This window comes from Scyliorhinus canicula, chromosome 15 (genome assembly GCF_902713615.1).
Source record: "Scyliorhinus canicula chromosome 15, sScyCan1.1, whole genome shotgun sequence".
NCBI lineage: Eukaryota > Metazoa > Chordata > Chondrichthyes > Carcharhiniformes > Scyliorhinidae > Scyliorhinus > Scyliorhinus canicula.
In genome coordinates, this window is record NC_052160.1 from 20727866 (window position 1) to 20748552 (window position 20687).

Below are 20687 nucleotides of genomic sequence, written 5' to 3' on the forward strand. Positions count from 1 at the left end.
TCCTGTCCTTGGTTTATGAAACAGAGAATCTCACCCATAGTCTTTCAAATGGAAAATCTCGCCCAATGTTTCACAGTGAAACTTTACAGTCCAAGGTGCAGACTAAGGACAACTAATGTCAAAACTGGCTAAACCGGCTGTGTTGTTTTTGGGACTCTGTGACAGTGTTTGAGGGAAGGTCTTATTTTTTGTGTCCTGCCCTTCCTGTTGTCTTAAAAAGCTCTACCAGCCTCCAACAAGGCAAAGTCCAGTTAGCTGGAGAGTACTATATAAAAATCACTTTGACCTGTGTGAGTTCATCCGGTTGGGAATTGTGGAGTTTATTCGGGAAGGTGCTGAGATCTAACATAAACAGTGCAAACTCCTGTTGGACACATCGCCAGTTTCGATCCCAGTATGTCGATTCTCAGTGTTGTCTCTCTGGATGCGCCCACACTGGTGTTGCTTGCTGCTCTGACCATTATCCTTCTGGTGTATGTTAGCACCGGGTCCAAATCTCATGGAATCGTCAACTTCCCCCCGGGACCCGCTCCTCTTCCTCTGATTGGAAACCTGCACACGTTGGATCTGAAGAAGCTGAACAAATCTCTGATGAAGGTAAGAGGGGACCCTGGGCTGGATTCTCCGTTATTGGAGAACTCCTCACCCCGGCGTCACAACTGTGGAGTTTCACGCCAGAAGAACTGTAATGAAAGGCCACATATTCTTTGCCCTGCAGGGAGCTAGCAGGGACCCGAGTGAATCCAGCAGCTTTTGCTGCAGATACATGCCCCCGTACCTCCAGGCCGGAGGCCGCGCATGAATACGGCGGCCTCCAGCGGCCGCGCCGTGCTCCATGGTGGACTCGGACCGCGGAGCTGGACCCTAAAAATAAACTCCCCGATCGGCTGCTCGCCTGACCCTCAACGCCCGCACAAACATTTCCCGGCTGCTTATAAGGCCCCCCCTGCCCTCCGATCGGTCCGCCCCCGACCATGGCGGCGGCAGACTGAGTCCGCAGCCGCCACTTGAGTATCCCGACCGGCTGGACCACATTAGATCCATCCCGTCAGGACCTCGGCCAGTCGAGGGTGGAGAATGGCGGAGCAGGCCTCTGGCAATGGCCCAAGGTAGGTCCCAGGCGGCGCGGCGTACTCTCTGTCCCAGTCATGATACCAACTTTGCCCTAAACTTTGCCCCACAGACCTGAAACCTATGCTCCCTGGTGACTGACCTCTCCACCCTGGGAAAGAGTGCCTGCCCATCTACTCTATCCATGCCCCTCATAATTTTGTAGATCTCTATCAGGTCACCCCTCAACCTCCGTCATTCTAATGAAAACAGTCCGAGTCTATTCAACCTTTCCGCATAGCTAACACCCTCTAGGCCAGGAAAAATCCTGGTCAACCTCCTCTGCACCCTCTCCAAAGCCTCCTCATCCTTCTGGTAGTGTGGCAACCAGAATTATGCGCAATATTCCAAATGCGGCCGTACCAAGGTTCTACACAACTGCAGCATGACTTGCCAGTTTTTATACTCGATGCCCCATCCAATGAAGGCAAGCATTCCGTATGTTTTCTTGACTACCTTGTTCACTTGTGTTGCCACCTTCAAAGATCTGTGGACCTGCACGCCAGGTCTCTCTTTCTATATTCCGAAGTGTTTTGCCATTTACGGTATATTTCCCTTCTATGTTAGACCTACCAAAATACATTACCTCACATTTGCCTGAATTAAACTCCATTTGCAATTTCTCTGCCCAAGACTCCAACCTATCTATGTCCTGCTGTATCCTCTGACAATCACCAACACTATCTACCACTCCACCAACCTTTGTGTCATCTGCGAGCTTACTGATCAGACCAGCTACATTTTCCTCCAAATTGTTTATGTATGCTGCAAACAACAGAGGCCCCTGCACAGATCCCTGTGAAACGCCACTAGTCACAACCTTCCATTCAGTAAAACACCCTTCTACTGCTACCCTCTGTCTTCTATGAACGAGCCAGTCCTGTATCCATCTTACCACCTCACCTCTGATCCCGTGTGACTTCATCTTTTATACCAGTCTGCCATGAGGCACCTTGTCAAAGACTGAACTGAAGTCCATGTAAACATCCACCGCCCTCCCACCGTCAATCATCTTTGTCACCTCCTCAAAAAACTTGATCAATTAGTGAGGCGAGGACAGCAGTTGTACAATGTGAATTTATCAGCAATCTCACACTCAGGTGAGTTTCATACATCAATGATTTTACGGGTTTTCTTTGTTACAGCCTTGTGGACTCCATATGTAAAGATCCTGATACTCTGTGGGAAGTGCCAGTTTCTCAGCTGGTGATGTGAGTGTCATTATCAAGCTACCTCATCCCGCACAAGCCATGCGATGGAAATAGTCAAATGTGTTGCTCATGGAAATGTATTTGTTTTGTTTAAGCTATCTGAAAAGTATGGCACAGTATTCAGCATCAAGCTGGGACGAACAAATGTAGTGGTGCTGACCGGCTTTGAGACAGTCAAGGATGCACTCATTAACCATGCAGAGGAATTTGGTGAAAGAGCACACATCCCAATATTTGAGACAACTGCAAAGGGGCATGGTAATTTTCACCTTTAACTTCTCTGTTATAAAATCTGTAAGTTCAAATTTGGCTGCCTCCTGTCCTGGTTCAGATCATTAATATTTTACAGAGTTTTCAAAGGTTCATTTTTCTAAAGCTTAATGTTTTGAAGAACTTTGGAAGATAAAAACCAACCATTTGAATATGATTGGTAACCAATTTCATGTAACTCTTGTAAAATCAGGTTGCATTTAATTTCACAATGACTGAAAATTTTAAGTATAAGCTACAATTGGTGATGTTTGTGCGAGAATGCTTTTCAAATTCCCATGGCATCCTATTTTGCATGTTTTAAACAGAGGTGTTGATGTATTTATAATACATTAAGAATTTGAAGGATGTGCTGTCAGGGCTGAGAACATAAGGAGGCCATTTAGACCCCTGAACCTGTATTAACACTCGATATCAGTGACTGAACTCTCCAATCAGGCCTTTGTTCCAGATTCCATAACCCCTTTGGTTAACAGAAATCAACAATCACTAATGTAAAATGAACAATTCACCCAGTCAATTGCTGTTGGCACTGAGTTGAAGCAGGGAGGAGGCTCTTGTGGAGCCTAAATACCAGCATTGAGCAGTTAGCCTGAATGGCCTGCCTCTATGCTGTAAATGTGATGTAGTTTTGTGTTTGTGGGAAAGGTAATGTCACACAGATATAATCCTAATATCACCAACACTAATTTTCAGGCTTTCATCACTTTCTATTCTAGTTAATTGACAGCTGAAGAGATAATAACCTAAAAATGTTAAATGCAAACATCCTTTTTCATATTTGAAGTCTTTATGTCCTATTTCTGATGGATTTAATTGTAGGCATTATTTTTGGTCATGGGGAGTCATGGAAGCAAATGAGAAGGTTCACCTTAACCACCCTACGAGATTTTGGAATGGGCAAAAAAACCATTGAAGACAAAATAATTGAGGAAACCAATTTTCTGATAAAAATATTTGAATCTTATAAAGGTGAGTTTGTGTGAGGGAAATAAACAGAATTATCAGTGTTTCTTTCCTCTGTGTGCTACTAATTATTTATTGAAGCAGTTGTGTATTAAAGAATCACAGAATTCTATCTCAGAACAAGAGAACTTTTGATTTAACCGTGCCACTGCTGGCCTTTTTTCTAGAACAGTCCAGAGTAATTCCACATTTTGCAGTATGCCCAAAGTCCTGTCACTTCCTCTGATGTGAAATCAAGATTTTATTCTGATATATGAACATATGGATTAGGAACAGGAACAGACCACTCAGCCCCTCAAGCCTGCTCCGCTATTCAATGAGACAATTGCTGATCTGATTGTAACCTCAACCTGCATTCATGCCTATCCTGATAACATCTCAACCTTTTGTTAATCAGAATTTACTTAGTTCTGCCTTGTGGTGATTATGCATACACACATTAATGTATATAGCCATCTATTAATTTACATAGTTCTCTATACAACCTCCGACCAGCAGGAGGCAATAGAGATTCATGATGTGGCTCCAGAGATCTGGCAGTAAGTTGTACTGGAGGACAGTCGCATTAAAAGTAGTTCCAGGAGAGTTCAATTATTCGTTACCGTTTGGATGATAGTTCGTTAGTTATCTTCACAGGTGCTGACTTTGTTAATAAACCATATTACTAGTCAAAGAAATAGATGTTCCGTGTGCATCTTTACCATGGCCACAACACAGAACATAACATGCCTTACAAATATTCAAAGATTGTTTTTCCACTGCCTCTTGATGAAGAGAGTTTGATTATCCAATAAGAGGAAACATCTTCTCCACATTCAAACAAAGAACAAAGTATAGCATAGGAACAGGCCCTCCAAGCCTGCACCGCCCATTCTGCCTGTCTGAATGAAAACCTTCTACACTTCCAGAGTCCAAATCCCTCTATTCCCATCCTATTCATGTATTTGTCAAGAATCCCCTTAAACGTCACTATCGTACCTGCTTCCACCACCTCCTCCGGCAGCAAGTTCCAGGCACCCACTACCCTCTGTAAAAAACTTCCCTCACATATCTCCTCTAAACTTTGTCCCTCACACCTTAAACCTACATCCCCTAGTAATTGACTCTTCTACCCTGGGAACAAGCTTCTGACTTTCCAGTCTATCTATGCCCCCCATAATTTTGTAAACTTCTATCAAGTTGTTCCTCAACCTCCATCGTTCAATGAGAAGCGTAGGTTTCCTCTAGATGCTCCGGTTTCCTCCCAAAAGTCCCGAAAGACGTGTTTGTTAGATGAATTGGACATTCTAAATTCTCCCTCAGTTTACCTGAACAGGCGCCGGAGTGTGGCGACTAGAGGATTTTCACAGTAACTTCATTGCAGTGTTAATGTAAGCCTTCTTGTGACACTACTAAAGATTATTATTATAAGTATGTAGGTGTCAGCCAGAAGTTTGTCTCCTAACATGAAATGTGGAGCCTTGCCAGCTAGCCTATTATCAGAGTATGAGTACTTTACTTGACCTAGGTATTTCTAAACTGTCTGTTTTCCCAATATAGAGGCAAGACAACAATTTCAATTTAAGCCTACTTGTGACAATAATAATAAGTATCATTATCATTATTATTATTCGAACAAACTGAGTTTATCCAACCTCTCCTCATAGCTCATGCCCTCTATACCAGTCAGCATCCTGGTTATCCTCCTCAGTACCCTCTCCAAAGCCTCTACATCCTTTTGGTAGGATGGCGACCAGAATTGAACACTATAGTCCAAGTGCGGCCTAACTAATGTTCTATATAGTTGCAGTATGGCTTGCTAATTTGTTTACTGAATGCCCCGGCTGATGAAGGCAAGCATGCCGTATGCCTTCTTGACTACCTTCTCCACCTGCGTTGCCACTTTTAGTGACCTATGGACCTGTACACCCAGATCTCTCTGCCTGTTAATACTTTTAAGGGTTCTGCCATTTACTATATTTCACACCAGTATTAGATCTTCCAAAATGCATTACCTCACATTTGTCCGGATTAAACTCCATCTGCCATCTCTCCGCCCAGGTCTCCAACCGATCGATATCCTGCTGTATCCTCTGACAGTCCTCGTCACTATCCGCAATTCCACCAACTTTTGTCGTCTGCAAACTTACTAATCAGACCAGTTACATTTTCCTCCAAATCATTTATATATGCTACAAACAAGAAAGATCCCAGCACTGAGCACTGCATCACAGCCCTCCATTCAGAAAAGCACCCTTCCACCACCCTCTGTCTTCTATGACCAAGCCAGTTTATCTTGCCAGCTCACCTCTGATTCCATGTGACTTCACCTTCTGCCATGAGGGACCTTGTCAAAGACCTTACTGAAGTCCATGTAGACAACATCCACTGCCTAACCTTCATCAATAATCTTTGTAACTTGCTCAAAAAACTTGATCAAATTAGTGAGACATGACTTCCCCTTCACAAAGCCAGTCTGCCTCTCGCTAATATGTCCATTTGCTTCCAAATGGGAGTAAGTACTGTCTCGAAGAATCCTCTACAATAATTTCCTTACCACTGACATAAGGCTCACCGGCCTGCAATTACCTGGATTATCCTCGCTACCCTTCTGTTATGGGAGCGGCGGTTTCAGAACCCCAAAATGTATCATGGAGTTCAACCAACCTCTCCCTTTAATGGATTGCTGCTTTTGAAGCACACAGCTTGTTCCCCAGGTGTGGTAGTACAATTATGGAAACGTGGGTTTTTAAACACAAACAATGTATCTTCCACAAATTCAACTTAACCCTTTTAAATAAACATTGGATCATTTACCACCCCTTACTTCAAAGATAACTCCGAAAATAATATAACACTAAATAATCCCTCAAAATGTTCCTTCAAACCTCCTTTAAACAGAAACACATCAGGTTAAAGACATTACTATTATGAGTTTAAAACACCCAAATGATTCAGAGACAGTCTTTCCTGGCAGAGATCACAGCAGATCCAGCTCACTGCAAACACAGACACACTCAAGCTCTTTCCTCAAAATGGCTTTCTCCTTTCAAACAGCTCACAGCAAACTAGCCAGGCACTAATCAGCTGCTCTCTCTCAAACTGAAACTAAACACTGCAAAATAGCTGAGCTGAAAACCCAGCTCCACTCACACTCTGACATCACTTCAGTAATATGAGCTGCTTCATTTCTTAAAGGTACATTGCTTAAACATCCATTTCTTAAAGGTACTCTGACATGACACTTCTTAAACAAAGGAACAACATTAGCTACTCTCCAGTCCTCTGGGACCTCACCTGTCGCCAGTGAGGAGACAAAAATATCTGTCAAGGCCCCAGCAATTTCCTCCCTTGCCTCAGATAGATCCCATTAGGCCCTGGGGACGTATCTACCTTTTTGATCTCACTGTGACCCAGACTATCTACTCACCCTCCCCCAGACCCATCATCCACCAAGTCCCATTTGATGGCACGGTCGCACAGTGGTTAACACTATTGCTTCGCAACGCCAGGCTCCCAGGTTCGATTCCCGGCTTGGGTCGCTGTCTGTCCGGAGAAAGCATGTTCTCCCTGTGTCTGCGTGGGATTCCTCCGGATGCTCCGGGTTTCCTCCCAAAAGTCCCAAAAGACATGCTGTTCGGCAATTTGGACATTTTGAATTCTCCCTCCGTGTACCCGAACAGGCGCCGGAGTGTGGCGACTAGGAGATTTTCACAGTATCTTCATTGCAGTGTTAATGTTAGCCTACTTGTGACAATAATAAAGATGATTAAAAAGATTATAACGACTTCCGGTTGCGGCTATGACCAGCTAAGTCGCACATTTGGCAGCTCCTGCGACAAAGGTGTTTAAGGGCCGATTGGAGGGCCTCGACGGTACTGTAAAGACGAATCCCGGTGGGGGAAGGCTCCCTGAGGAGAGTGAGACCAACTTTATGGTCGGTACTCGGAGTGGGGCGACAAAAAAAGCGGCAGCAGCTCCACGAAAAAAGCGGGGGAAGAGGACCAAAATGGCGGCCGGTGGCGCACTAGAAGATTGGAGAAAATGGGCGGAGGAGCAGCAGGCCGCTCTCCTCCGGTGTTTTACGGAGCTGAAAGTGGAACTCTTAGAGTCTATGAACGCGACGACCACAAGGCTGATGGGGGCCCAGGCGACCCAAGAGGCGTCGATAAGAGAGCTGCAGCAGGAGATGACTGCAAGGGAGGAGGAGGCCACGGTCCTCGTGGGAAAGGTGGAGGTGCACGAGGCACTCCACCTGAAATGGCAGAGCCGCTTTGAGGAGCTGGACACTCGAATGAGGCGGAAGAACTTGAGGATCCTGGGCCTAGCAGAAGGCCTGGAGGGGCCTGATCTCCCGAAATATGTAGCGGAGATGCTGAGCTCCCTGATGGGAGAGGGGGCCGGTCCATCGCCCCTGGAGCTGGAAGAAGCATATCGGGTCATGGCTAGGCGGCCTAGGGCGAACGAGCCCCCGAGGGCGGTGCTGGTGCGATTCCAGCGTTTCTGTGATCGGGAGAAAGTGCTGAGGTGGGCCAAGAGGGAGAAAAGCAGCAAATGGGAGAATTCGACGGTGCGGATATATCAGGACTGGAGTGCGGAGGTGGCAAAGCGGCGGGCCCGGTTTAACCGGACGAAGGCGGTGCTGCACGCAAAGAGGATCAAGTTCGGAATGCTGCAGCCAGCGCGCTTGTGGGTCACCTACAAGGACCAGCACCATTACTTTGAGACCCCAGAGGAGGCATGGACTTTTGTTCGGGAGGAAAAGCTGGACCTGAACTAGAACTTGGGAACGCCGGCGGTCGAGGCCGCCCGAGTACCCTTGACTGATCAAGTGGCCCATGTCTTTCTTAGGCCAGGTCGGAACTTGGTTAAAGTTGATGGATCGTTTGGTTTCTTTGAAACTTGTGTTATGGGGGGTTTCTTTGTTCCTTTTTGTGTGTCTCTTCCCGTTGCCAACTTCCCTTAATTATTGTTGTTGTAGGGGGGGCTTTTTTACTGTTTTTTGATCTGTTTTTTAAGGGTTATGGTTACTGTTCTGTTCGATGGAGGGTGATGGTTAAATACGTTATTATTGGGTAGTTATTTAGTTATGCAGGCATAGTTATGTATTTATGTATTTATTTGAGATTTGTTATTTATATTGTTATATTGTTAAGTTGGGGAGGCGGGACGGGGGGGGTGCAAGTTGGTTATGCGTGTTTTCTTTTTCTCTTTTTTCTTCCTCTCGTTTTAAGGGGGCTTTTTTATGGGCTTGGATGGGGACGGGGGTGGAATTGAAGATGGCGGGGTAGGGTGTGGCCGGGCGAAAGCGCGGGCTTTCCCCTGTTTCCCACGCGCGGGACGGAGGAAGGGGGAGGAGAGAAGAGTGGGGTGTGGCCAGCAATGGCGGCTTTTCCCGCGCTGAAGCGGGGTCAGAGAGGGATGGCAAGGGGGGGGGGGGGGGCCCTCCCCCCCCACATCGGGAGGAGTCGGAGTGTGGCAGGGGCAGCCGGGTCAGCGAAAACCAGCTGACTCTCGGGAGTACGATGGTGGATACACCGTGGCTAGGAGGGGTCCTAGCCGGGGGGTGGGGGGGGGGGGGGGGGTTAGGGGGGATACCGGGTTGCTGCTGGAAAGGCCGAGGACGGGAAGGGAAGAACGGGAGGAGAGAGGGGGGGGGGGGCATCGCCATGGGGAACGGGTCAGAAGGGGAGGGTCGACCCGGGGCGAACAGGGGACAGGACATGGCTAATAGACAGGGGAAAGGGACGGGTCGCTCTGCGACCCGGTTGATTACTTGGAACGTGAGGGGGCTGAATGGGCCGGTCAAGAGATCAAGGGTTTTTTCACACCTAAAGGGACTGCAGGCGGATGTGGCAATGTTGCAGGAGACTCACTTGAGAGTAGTAGACCAGGTACGCCTGAGAAGGGGGTGGGTGGGACAGGTGTTCCACTCAGGCTTGGACGCAAAGAACCGGGGGGTGGCGATTTTGGTGGGAAAGAGGGTGTCGTTCGTGGCGGCGCAGGTGGTAGCAGATAAGGAGGGTAGGTACGTGATGGTGAAGGGTAGGCTGCAGGGAGAGAATGTGGTGCTGGTGAATGTGTATGCCCCGAATTGGGATGACGCGGGTTTTATGAGGCGCCTGTTGGGCCTCATTCCGGGTCTGGAGGCAGGGGGCCTGATCATGGGGGGGGACTTCAATACAGTGCTCGACCCTGGGCTGGACAGATCGAGTTCCAGGACGAATAGGAGGCCGGCAGCGGCAGAGGTGCTAAGGGGGTTCATGGAGCAGATGGGGGGGGTAGACCCTTGGAGATTTGGCAGGCCAAGGGCGAGGGAGTATTCTTTTTTCTCCCACGTCCACAGGGTGTACTCCAGAATAGACTTTTTTGTTCTGAGCAGGGGGCTGATTTCGAGAGTGCAGGACACGGAGTACTCGGCCATTGCGATTTCGGACCATGCACCACACTGGGTAGAGGTAGAACTGGGGGAAGCACGGGACCAGCGCCCGTTGTGGCGCCTGGATGTGGGGCTGCTGGCGGACGATGAGGTGTGCGGAAGGGTCCGGAAGGGCATTGAGAGATATCTGGGCACGAACGACACGGGCGAGGTGAAGGTGGGGGTAGTCTGGGAGGCCCTGAAAGCAGTGATCAGAGGAGAGCTGATCTCCATAAGGGCACACAGAGAAAGGAAGGAGAGGCAGGAGAGGGAGAGACTGGTGGGGGAACTTATAGAAGTGGACAGGAGATATGCAGAGACACCAGAGGAGGGGCTGTTGAGGGAGCGGCGCAGTTTACAGGCCCAGTTTGACCTACTGACCACTAGGAAGGCGGAGACGCAATGGAGAAGGGCACAGGGCGCGGTCTATGAGTACGGGGAAAAGGCGAGCAGGATGCTAGCACACCAGCTGCGCAAGCGAGATGCAGCCAGGGAGATTGGGGGAGTGAGAGAGAAGGGAGGGAACGTAGTGCAGAAGGGGCAAGAGGTGAACGGGGTCTTCAGGGATTTCTACAGGGAATTGTACCGGTCTGAGCCGCCCAGGAGGAGGGGGGGAATGGAGAACTTCCTCGATAGATTGAGGTTCCCAAAGGTCCAGGAGGAACGGGTGGAGGGGCTGGGGGCGCCGATAGAGCTGCAGGAGCTAGTTAAAGGGATAGGCCAGATGCAGGCGGGGAAGGCGCCGGGGCCGGATGGGTTCCCGGTGGAATTTTATAAGAAGTATGTGGACTTGGTGGGTCCAGTGCTGGTGCGAGCCTTCAATGAGGCGCGAGAGGGGGGGGTTCTGCCCCCGACAATGTCACAGGCCCTGATCTCCTTGATCCTGAAGCGGGACAAAGACCCTGTACAGTGCGGGTCCTACAGGCCTATCTCCCTCTTGAATGTAGATGCCAAACTGTTGGCAAAGGTCCTGGCAACCAGAATAGAGGATTGTGTGCCAGGGGTAATCCATGAGGACCAGACGGGGTTCGTAAAGGGACGACAACTTAACACAAATGTCCGGAGACTGTTGAATGTGATTATGATGCCAGCAGTGGAGGGGGAGGCTGAGATAGTGGTAGCACTGGATGCGGAGAAGGCATTCGATAGGGTGGAGTGGGAATACCTGTGGGAGACGCTGGAACGGTTTGGGTTTGGGGAGGGATTTATCAAGTGGGTGAAGCTGCTGTATTCGGCCCCGATGGCGAGTGTGGTTACAAACGGGAGGAGGTCAGAGTATTTTGGGCTCCATCGAGGTACCAGGCAGGGATGCCCCCTATCCCCCTTACTATTTGCATTAGCGATCGAACCGTTGGCGATGGCACTGAGGGGTTCAGGGGGGTGGAGAGGACTGACAAGGGGAGGGGAGGAACATCGGGTATCACTCTATGCGGATGATTTGTTGTTATATGTGGCGGACCCGGAAGGGGGAATGCCGGAGGTAATGGAAATACTATCGGAGTTTGGGGACTTTTCGGGATATAAATTAAATGTGGGTAAAAGTGAGGTCTTTGTGATACACCCGGGAGATCAGGGGGAGGGAATTGGGCGGCTCCCCTTTAAGAGAGCAGTAAAGAGCTTCAGGTACTTGGGGGTGCAGGTGGCAAGGAACTGGGGGACCCTCCACAAGCTGAACTTTTCAAGGCTGGTGGAGCAGATGGAGGAGGGGTTCAAGAGGTGGGACATGGTACCGCTGTCGCTAGCAGGGAGGGTGCAGTCAGTCAAAATGACGGTCCTCCCGAGGTTCTTGTTTCTGTTCCAGTGCTTGCCCATCTTTCTCCCCAGGGCCTTCTTCAAGAAGGTAACTAGCAGCATTATGGGCTATGTGTGGGCACATGGCACCCCTAGAGTGAGAAGGATTTTCTTGGAACGGAGTAGGGACAGTGGAGGATTAGCGCTACCCAATCTTTCCGGATACTACTGGGCGGCGAACGCATCGATGGTGCGCAAGTGGGTGATGGAGGGGGAGGGGGCAGCTTGGAAACGTATGGAGAGGGCGTCCTGCGGCAATACAAGCCTGGGGGCGCTAGTAACGGCACCATGGCCGCTCCCCCCCACAAGGTATACCACGAGTCCGGTAGTGGCGGCCACCCTTAAAATCTGGGGGCAGTGGAGGCGACACAGGGGGGAAGTGGGGGGTCTGATGGCGGCGCCACTGAGAGGGAACCACAGATTTGTCCCGGGGAACACTGGCGGGGGATTCCAGAGCTGGCACAGGGCGGGCATCAGGCAACTGAGGGACATGTTCATAGAGGGGAGGTTTGCGAGCCTGGGAGAGCTGGAGGAGAAATTTGAGCTCCCCCCGGGGAACACGTTTCGATACCTGCAGGTGAAGGCATTTGCCAGACGACAGGTGGAAGGATTTCCCTTGCTTCCCGATAGAGGGGTGAGTGATAGGGTGCTGTCAGGGGTCTGGGTCGGAGAAGGGAAGGTCTCGGACATCTACAAAATAATGCAGGAGGTGGAGGAGGTATCGATAGAGGAGCTGAAAGACAAGTGGGAAGCGGAGCTGGGAGAGCAGATAGAAGATGGGACATGGGCGGATGCCTTAGAGAGGGTCAATTCGTTGTCGTCGTGCGCAAGGTTGGGCCTCATCCAATTTAAGGTGCTGCACAGAGCCCATATGACGGGGACTAGGATGAGTCGGTTCTTCGGGGGTGAGGACAGGTGTGTTAGGTGTTCGGGAGGCCCTGCGAACCATGTACATATGTTCTGGATGTGCCCGGCACTGGAAGAGTTCTGGGAGGGGGTGGCGGGGACGGTATCGAGAGTGGTGGGAACCAGGGTCAAACCAGGGTGGGGGCTAGCGATTTTTGGGGTTGGGGTGGAGCCAGGAGTACAGGAGGCAAGGGAGGCCGGAATATTGGCCTTTGCGTCCTTGGTAGCTCGGAGAAGGATCGTGATTCAGTGGAGGGACACAAGGCCACCAAGTGTTAACACCTGGTTAAACGACATGGCAAGCTTCATCCAATTGGAAAGAATCAAATTCGCCCTGAGAGGGTCGGTACAGGGGTTCTTCCGGCGGTGGCAGCCCTTCCTTGACTTTCTGGATCAGAGATAGGAACTGGAGGCCGAAACAGCAGCAACCCAGGGAGAAAGGGGGGGGGGAAGGGAGGGGGGGGGGATAGCAACGAAGGGAGCACGTCAGCGGGGGGTCGCGGGCAATGACTGCCCGAGGCCATCGGCAGAAAGGGAAAAACGGTTTGGTTGCTAGACTGGTAGCGCGGGGGGGGGGGGGGGGGGGGGGGGGGGGGGGGGGGGGGGGGGGGGGGGGTGGGGGGGTGCGCGCGGGGGAGGGCGTGGGGAGGATTTTCCAGGGGGGATTTGTTGTGTTATAATTTAAATGTAGTAGGGGTAAATGTTTGTATCGAAAAATTTCAATAAAAATTATTTTTAAAAAAAAAGATTATAACTAATCATAATTAAGTGGCCCGAACGGCCTATGTCTGCTCCTACGTCTTCTGGTTTTATAGTCAGAACCTTCATACCTTTGTAATCAATACCCCTCACAAAAAACAATAACATTGTATTAGTTTCCCTATTGACTCGCTTACCTGTATATTAATCTTTTGCGATTGTCTTCTACTCATGTGAGAGACTGGTTTATCATTTTCTAGTTTTTTTATTTGTCTTTCAATTCATGAGCTGCACTCAATTATAGTCAGAGTCTTTGCTACTGCCTCTCTAGTTTCCTTTAACAGCCTGGGGGGAAATCCCATGGCAGGATTCTCCTTTTCTGAGACTAAGGGCTGGATTCCCCCATTTTGAGGCTGTGTCTGGAGCATGTGTCAAGTATTACGAGCAAAAGGTCGGTGGCGCTCCCGCACCGATGCTCCACCCACGTCATGTAAAACCCCTGGCTTTCCCTGCAGATACGGACGGAGAATTGCTGGTTGCATGGCCGCGCAGGCGCATGGTGACGACCTGCAGCAGCCGCGCTGTACAACATAGTGCCAGCCGCGCGCAGACCCGACCTGCCAGATAGTACCCCCCCTGTAACCCCCCTCGCCACCCCTGGACCATTCCCCACCGGTTCCCGCAGCCCCCACTGAAGTCCCCCCCCTCCCCCGGCCAGCATAACGGCTTCCACCCGACTGTGGTGGCGCTGGACAGTCTGCGGACGCCACGCGAGGTTGATGAAACCTCAGACCACAAGTGATCCACGCTGTCTGGAAGTCGGCCCATCGGGGTGGAGCAACGCAGGAGGGCCTTCAGGTTACGTCCTAAGGCCATCCTAACGGCGAGCGGCGTACTCACCGATGACGCCATTTTGGAGGAGGCGGAACATCTGAAAACAGACGTCGCCCCCGATTTGGTGTCAAAATGGATTCACCGGCCAATTGCCGAATGTGATTTCAACATCGGCAATTGGAGAATCCAGCCCTAAGTAGTGACGCCAATGCAGAATTCGTAGACTTTCACGACAGAAAAGCTGCCGCTGAATCGGGACCAAATCCACTACTATTGAGGGGCTAGCACTGGTGCCGCGTGGAACACAATCGATTCCAATGAAAAATGGTGCGGGATTCTCTGGGTCCGTGATTGACACTCGGGAGGCTGACAAGCTGCAGCCGCATATACACACTTCACTCCCCACACTATGCCATCCCAGCCAACAGGATGGCACTGGTTGTGCTGCAGCGCACCCATACAGCTGATGGGTCGGCTGGGGCCAGAGGGCATCCACGGGCTGCCCTGGGGGGACACCTTTCTGACCCATGGCACTAAGTTCATAATAGGCTGCCTGCTGTGTACGCAGCTGCATGGCTACCTTGCTGGCTGCGGCAATTGTGTTTCATGCCAGCCCACCATGATCCCACAGCCCACCTCCTAGCCACCCTCCACTACTACCCCACGGCTAGCTGCAGAACTGTCAGCACACTATGGCGATGTTAGACACTTTCCGTATCCTCGCTCTCTCCCTCAGCAGCCACAACGCCAGTTTCATGATGTTTAAAATCACACGTGAACCATTCCGTCAGGAACTAGGCGCATCAGAGGCGGAAAATCGCTGAGGCCTGGAGAATACCGGTCGGGCCCGCTAAAGTTACGCAAACAGTGTTTACTGTACGTGCATTCTGGAACGCATTGAAGCCGCTGTCAAGGGGCTGGAGAATTACAATTTGGCGGGAAATCGTCACCTGCCGTGATGTTACCGTCGGAACTGATTCTCCGCCCAATCGTGTTTCCTGATTTTGGCGTTAGCTAACGGAGAATCCCACCCCCAGTGTTTTCTCTGATGAGCAATGCAATTGTGATTTGCTGTATGAGCACCAGATTGTGTGTATATTTTTTTGCAGGCCAATCCTTCAACCCAACCGCGAAACTGAACTCCGCTGTGGCCAACATAATTTGCTCTATCGTTTTCGGTGACAGATTTGATTACGAGGATGAAAAGTTTGTTAGTTTAGTAAAGAGAGCGAGCGAAAACATTCAACTCGCTGGCACGGCTATGGTCCAGGTAAAGCTCATCTTTCATTAGAAACAGGAATACGTTCCGGGAAAGAACATACAGAATGAGTTGCAGCTGGAAGGGGACTCTCAAATAATTTGTGGTGTAACATATGAGAAAAGTTATTTTGCACATACGGCTTGGTAATTTAAGGAAGAACATTAGTCACAATTTGACTGGACCGGTCGAGCTCTAAGTCGGGGAGGGTGTCGGCTACAGCTAAGGACCTTCTGGGGTTCATGGAGCACATGGGGGGTGGGGGGTGGTGGGGGTGGGGGGGGGGGGGGGGCAGATCCATGGAGATTTGGGAGGCCAAGGGCAAAAGAATTTACGTTTTACTCCCATGTGCACAAGGTGTACTCCCGAATAGATTTCTTCATATTGGATAAGACGCTGTTGGCAGGGGTGGAAGATGTTGAGTGTTCAGCGATAGTGGTGTCGGACCATGCCCTGCACTGGGTGGATTTACAAAGGGCGGCCCAGCGCCCGCAATGGAGGCTGGATGTGGGGTTGTTAGCAGAGTAAGAGGTGTGAGAGCAGGTGAGGAAGGCCATCCGGGGATATGTAGAGATTAATGATACGGGGGAGATTTCGGCAGGTACGGTTTGGGAGGCACTGAAGACGATGGTCAGGGGGGAGTTTATTTTGATTTGGGCGCACAGGGAGAAGGCGGAGTGGGTGGAGATGGAAAGGCTAGTGAAGAAATCCTGCAGGTGGACAGGAGATATGCAGAGGCCCTGGAGGAAGGGCAACTAAAGGAATGATGTGGAGATGCCGGCATTGGACTGGGGTGAGCACAGTAAGAAGTCTTACAACACCAGGTTAATGTCCAAGAGGTTTGTTTCGAATCACTAGCTTTCGGAGCACTGCCCCTTCACCTGAGGCTGTAACACTTCTTACTGTGCTAAAGGAATGGCAGAGGTTGCAAATGGAATTTGGGCTGTTATCTACGGGTAAGGCGGTAGGGCAGTTGAGAAGGGTGGTAAATGAGAATGGGGAGAAAGCGAGCAGGATGTTAGCACACCAGTTGAGGATGCAAGAGGCGGTGAGAGAGATTGGGAAAGTGAAGAACACAGGTGGGAATACAATCCTGGACCTGGCGGGGGTGAATGGGGTGTTTAGGGGTGTTTATAGCAAGTTGTATGAGTCAGAATGGGGAAGAGGGGGTGAGGCGGTTTCTGGGAGGGTTGGATTTCCCGAAGGTTTTGAAGAGCTGTTGGAGGGCCTGGGGGCCCCAATTGGGCTTATAGAAGTAGTGGAGGGGCCGGAGGCGATGCAATCGGGCAAGGCCCCCTGGACCGGACTGGTACCAGTGGTATTTTACAAGAAGTTCTCAGGGTGTTGGGATCGCAGTTGGTAAGTGCCTTCAATGAGACAATGGAGATGGGAGTGCTCCCCCGACGTTGTCAGGTGTGATCTCCCTCATTTTAAAGCGGGAAAAGGACACGGAAAACTGTGGGTCATACAGACTGATCTCCCTGTTAAATGTAGATGCAAAACTACTGGCGAAGATCCTGGCCACAAGGATCAAAGACTGCATCCCAGGAATAATAGGGGAGGACCAGACGCGGTTCGTTAAGGAACAGCACCTGGCGACCAACATTAGGAGGTTACTTAATGTAATTATGATGCCTCCGGAAGGGCGCGAGGTTGAGGTGGTGGTGGCTATGGACGCAGAGAAGGCCTTTGATCGGGTGGAGTGGCAATACTTATGGGAGGTCCTGGGGAGGTTTGGGTTTGGGCAGGGCTTTGTGGATTACGTCCGGTTGCTATACCAGGCACCGGTGGCGAGTGTGCGGACAAATCAGTGAGGTCAGACTATTTAAGGTTACACTGGGGGACGAGATAGGGATGTCCACTATTGCGATGGTCAGGAAGTGGGTAGTGAGGGCAGCACGGTGGCGCAGAGGGTTAGCCCTGCTGCCTCACGGCGCCGAGGTCCCAGGTTCGATCCCGGCTCTGGATCACTGTCTGTGGGAAGTTTGCACATTCTCCCCGTGTGTGCGTGGGTTTCGCCCCCACAACCCAAAGATGTGCAGAGTAGGTGGATTGGCCACACTAAATTGCCCGTTAAGTTGAAAAAATGAATTGGGTACTCCAAATTTATTTTTAAAAAAGGAAGTGGGTAGTGGGGAGGTTTGGGAGTGGGTGGAGGCGGCCTCATGTGAGGACACGGGTTTGGGGGCACTGTTAATTGCGCCTCTGCCGTTCTGGCTGGCTCGGTACTCAATAAGCACGGTAATGGTAGCAGCGCTGAGGGTGTGGGGACAGTGAAGGCAGCACATGGGGTTGGAGGGGGATTTGGTGTGGACACCGATATGTGATAACCACCGGTTTGCCCGAGGGATCTGGATGAGGGGGTTACGGAAGTGGCAGCGAGCGGGGATCAAGAGATTTGGGGATCTGTTTATTGATGAGGGTTTCCCAAACTTGGAGGAGCTGGAGAAGGAGTTTGAGTTGCCAGGTGGGGATGGGTTCCGGTATTTGCAGGTGAAGGATTTTGTGTGCAGGCAGGTTTCGACCTTCCCGCACCTGCCGCACCGGGGACTGCAGGGTAATGTGGTGTCGAGAACAGCAGTAGAAGAGGGGAAGGTCTCAGAGATATATAAGGAGCTGATGGAGTGGGAGGGAACCCCAATAGGAGAGGTGAAGAGAAAGTGGAAAGAACAGCAGGGTGGGGAAGTTGGAGGCCGGATTATGGGAGGAGGCTTTGAGGAGAGTTAACGCATCCTCGTCGTGCGCCAGGCTCAGCCTGCTACTTGGGCAGCATGGTAGCATAGTGGTTAGCACAGTTGCTTTACAGCTCCAGGGACGCAGGTTCGATTCCCAGCTTGGGTCACTGTCTGTGCGGAGTCTGCACGTTCTCCCCGTGTTTGCGTGCGTTTCCTCCGGGTGCTCCGGTTTCCTCCCACAGTCCAAAGATGTGCAGGTTAGCTAGATTGGCCATGTTAAATTACCCTTAGTGTCCAAAGAAATGGATAGCTGGGGTTACGGGGATAGGGTGGAGGTGTTGGAATGGGGTGGAGGTGTGGGCTTGAGTAGGTTGCTCCTTCCAAGGGACAGTGCAGACTCGATGGGCCGAATGGCCTCCTTCTGCACTGTAAATTCTATGATACAATTCAACGTGGTTCACAGGGCACACATGACTGTGGCCCGGATGAGCAGGCTCTTTGAGGAGGTGGACGTCATGTCAGAGGTCTCACAAGTGAGGATGGCGCCGAGTCCAGAGGTGGCGATCTTCGGTGTGACGGAAGACCCAGGAGCCCAGGGGGTGAGAGAGGCCGTGTCCTGGCCTTTGCCTCCCTGGTCGCCCGGAGACGGACCATACGGGACTCGGAACCCCTGAAGTTGGGGGTGTGGGTTAGCGGCATGGCGGGGTTTCTCAGACTTGAGAAAATTAAATTTGCCTTGAGGGGTTCGTTGCAGGGGTTTGCTCGGAGGTGACAACCGTTCATCGACTTCTTCAAGAAAAAATAAGCTGCCAGCAAGGGGGGAGGGAGAAAGGGGAGGCATGGGAGAGACGAGTGAGGGCAGGAGAACCAACGGGGGGGGGGGGGGGGGGGGGGGGCTGCTGGGGAACGTGGCACAGTTTATGTAAGCCATGCTGGCTGAGGTCTGTGCTCAGCGAGTTTGTTGGTTATATTATTGTGTTTATGTTCTTGTTGAAATTTGATGTTTAAAATTAGAAATGCCTCAATAAAATACTTTCCAAAAAAATAAATTAATATGGAGGGAAACCATCGCCACCCCTCCATGACCTCCACCTCTCCCAGCATTTTCCATACAAAAGTTTTCTTTAACAACTTTAACAACATACCAAGAGGAGGCTATTCTGTCAATTGTGTTTGAGAACCTTTGGACTATGACAGATAAATACCTTTTACAATAGAAACCTCATTTCATGGGAAGCATTGAACGATCCTTCTATTTCTGTGTTGTAATTTTATAAAAGGGAATGTGGCAAACCTGAGCTAAAATGAAGAAGGTTGGTAATGAATAGTGGGAAAGACATGTCCACATTTTTACCAGAGTTCTCTGATAGGATGATCAGTAATGGGTGCATAGTTTGGACACTCTAATGCGTTAGATTAATGATATTTTCAAGATTGATTTATTCCATTTTTCTAATTACGGAGTTGCCATAGTCTCAGATGACCATAGGCTGCTTTCCCCTTTGAGCGGGACAGCTGACTGGTGGTGATTTAACCTGAGGATCACCACACCTCAGGTGAGGGGTAAGGTTGAGAAGGCGGGGCCTTCATGAATAACCTCAGGAATTGAACCCGGGCTGTTGGCCTCGTTTTGCCTCACAAAATAGTTGTCCAGCCAACTGAGCTAAACCAGTCCCCAATTAAGGAGTAAATTGATGCAATAGTTTGCTTTGACATTAAGATTAATAGCATTACTTTATTTTTATTCTCTAGCTGTACAATGCATTTCCCTTCCTGAGATTCCTACCAGGATCACACAAACGTTTTACTCTAATTCGGAGCAAACCATTGCTTTCTTCAAGGCCTTTTTCAAAGACCACCATCAGGAACTGGATGAGAATGACCTGAGGAGTTTTATTGATGCGTTCATGTTGAGACAACAGCAGGTAGAAACTATACCCATCTCTTTTCTGTAAGGTGTGTTGGTTTTATTTTATTTTATTTTATTTTATTTTATTTTATTTTATGGGGTGAGAGAAGCCAAGTTCATTTAATCCAGCATGGCATGATGGACTGTTGAAAATGGATGACTCTACGTAAAGGGTTTGAAAACAATGACTAGTTTTAAAAAGAGTTGTCATTTATATTGTGTCTTTTATCACTCAGGATGGTCCAAAGCACATTACAGGCAATAAAGTGTAGTCATTGTTTGTGATGTGACTTCAATCAACATCACAAAAACAAACTCTATGGTCACTCCCACATTGCTGTTTGTGGACATTTCCCCTGCCCAAATTGACTTATTGTCTCCTACATATAACAGTAACTACACTCAAAACACATGAACATACGGATTAGGAGCAGGAGTAGGCCACTCAGTCCCTTGAACATGCTCCACCATTCAAGAAGATTATGGCTGATCTGATTGGAACCTCAACCCCACATTCCTCCCTACCCGTGATAATATCTCACCCCCTTGGTAATCAAGAATCTACTTAGCTCAGCCTTAAAAATATTCAAAGATTACGCTTACACAGCCTCTTGAGGAAGAGACTAAAGATCATCTTCATCTTAAATGAGTGATCCTTACT

The 20687-nt window shown here is 49.9% G+C and overlaps 1 protein-coding gene across 1 annotated transcript in view; it reads left to right on the plus strand.

The window, feature by feature from the left end:
• The first annotated feature begins 232 nt into the window (after positions 1-232).
• LOC119978872 (cytochrome P450 2K1-like) overlaps positions 233-20687 on the plus strand; it is a 30849-nt gene continuing 10394 nt past the window's right edge. The window contains 6 exon segments of the mRNA XM_038820780.1: positions 233-597; positions 2417-2579; positions 3414-3563; positions 15294-15454; positions 19870-19924; positions 19927-20042. Coding sequence (XP_038676708.1) covers positions 397-597; positions 2417-2579; positions 3414-3563; positions 15294-15454; positions 19870-19924; positions 19927-20042 — 846 coding nt within the window. The 5' untranslated portion in view covers positions 233-396.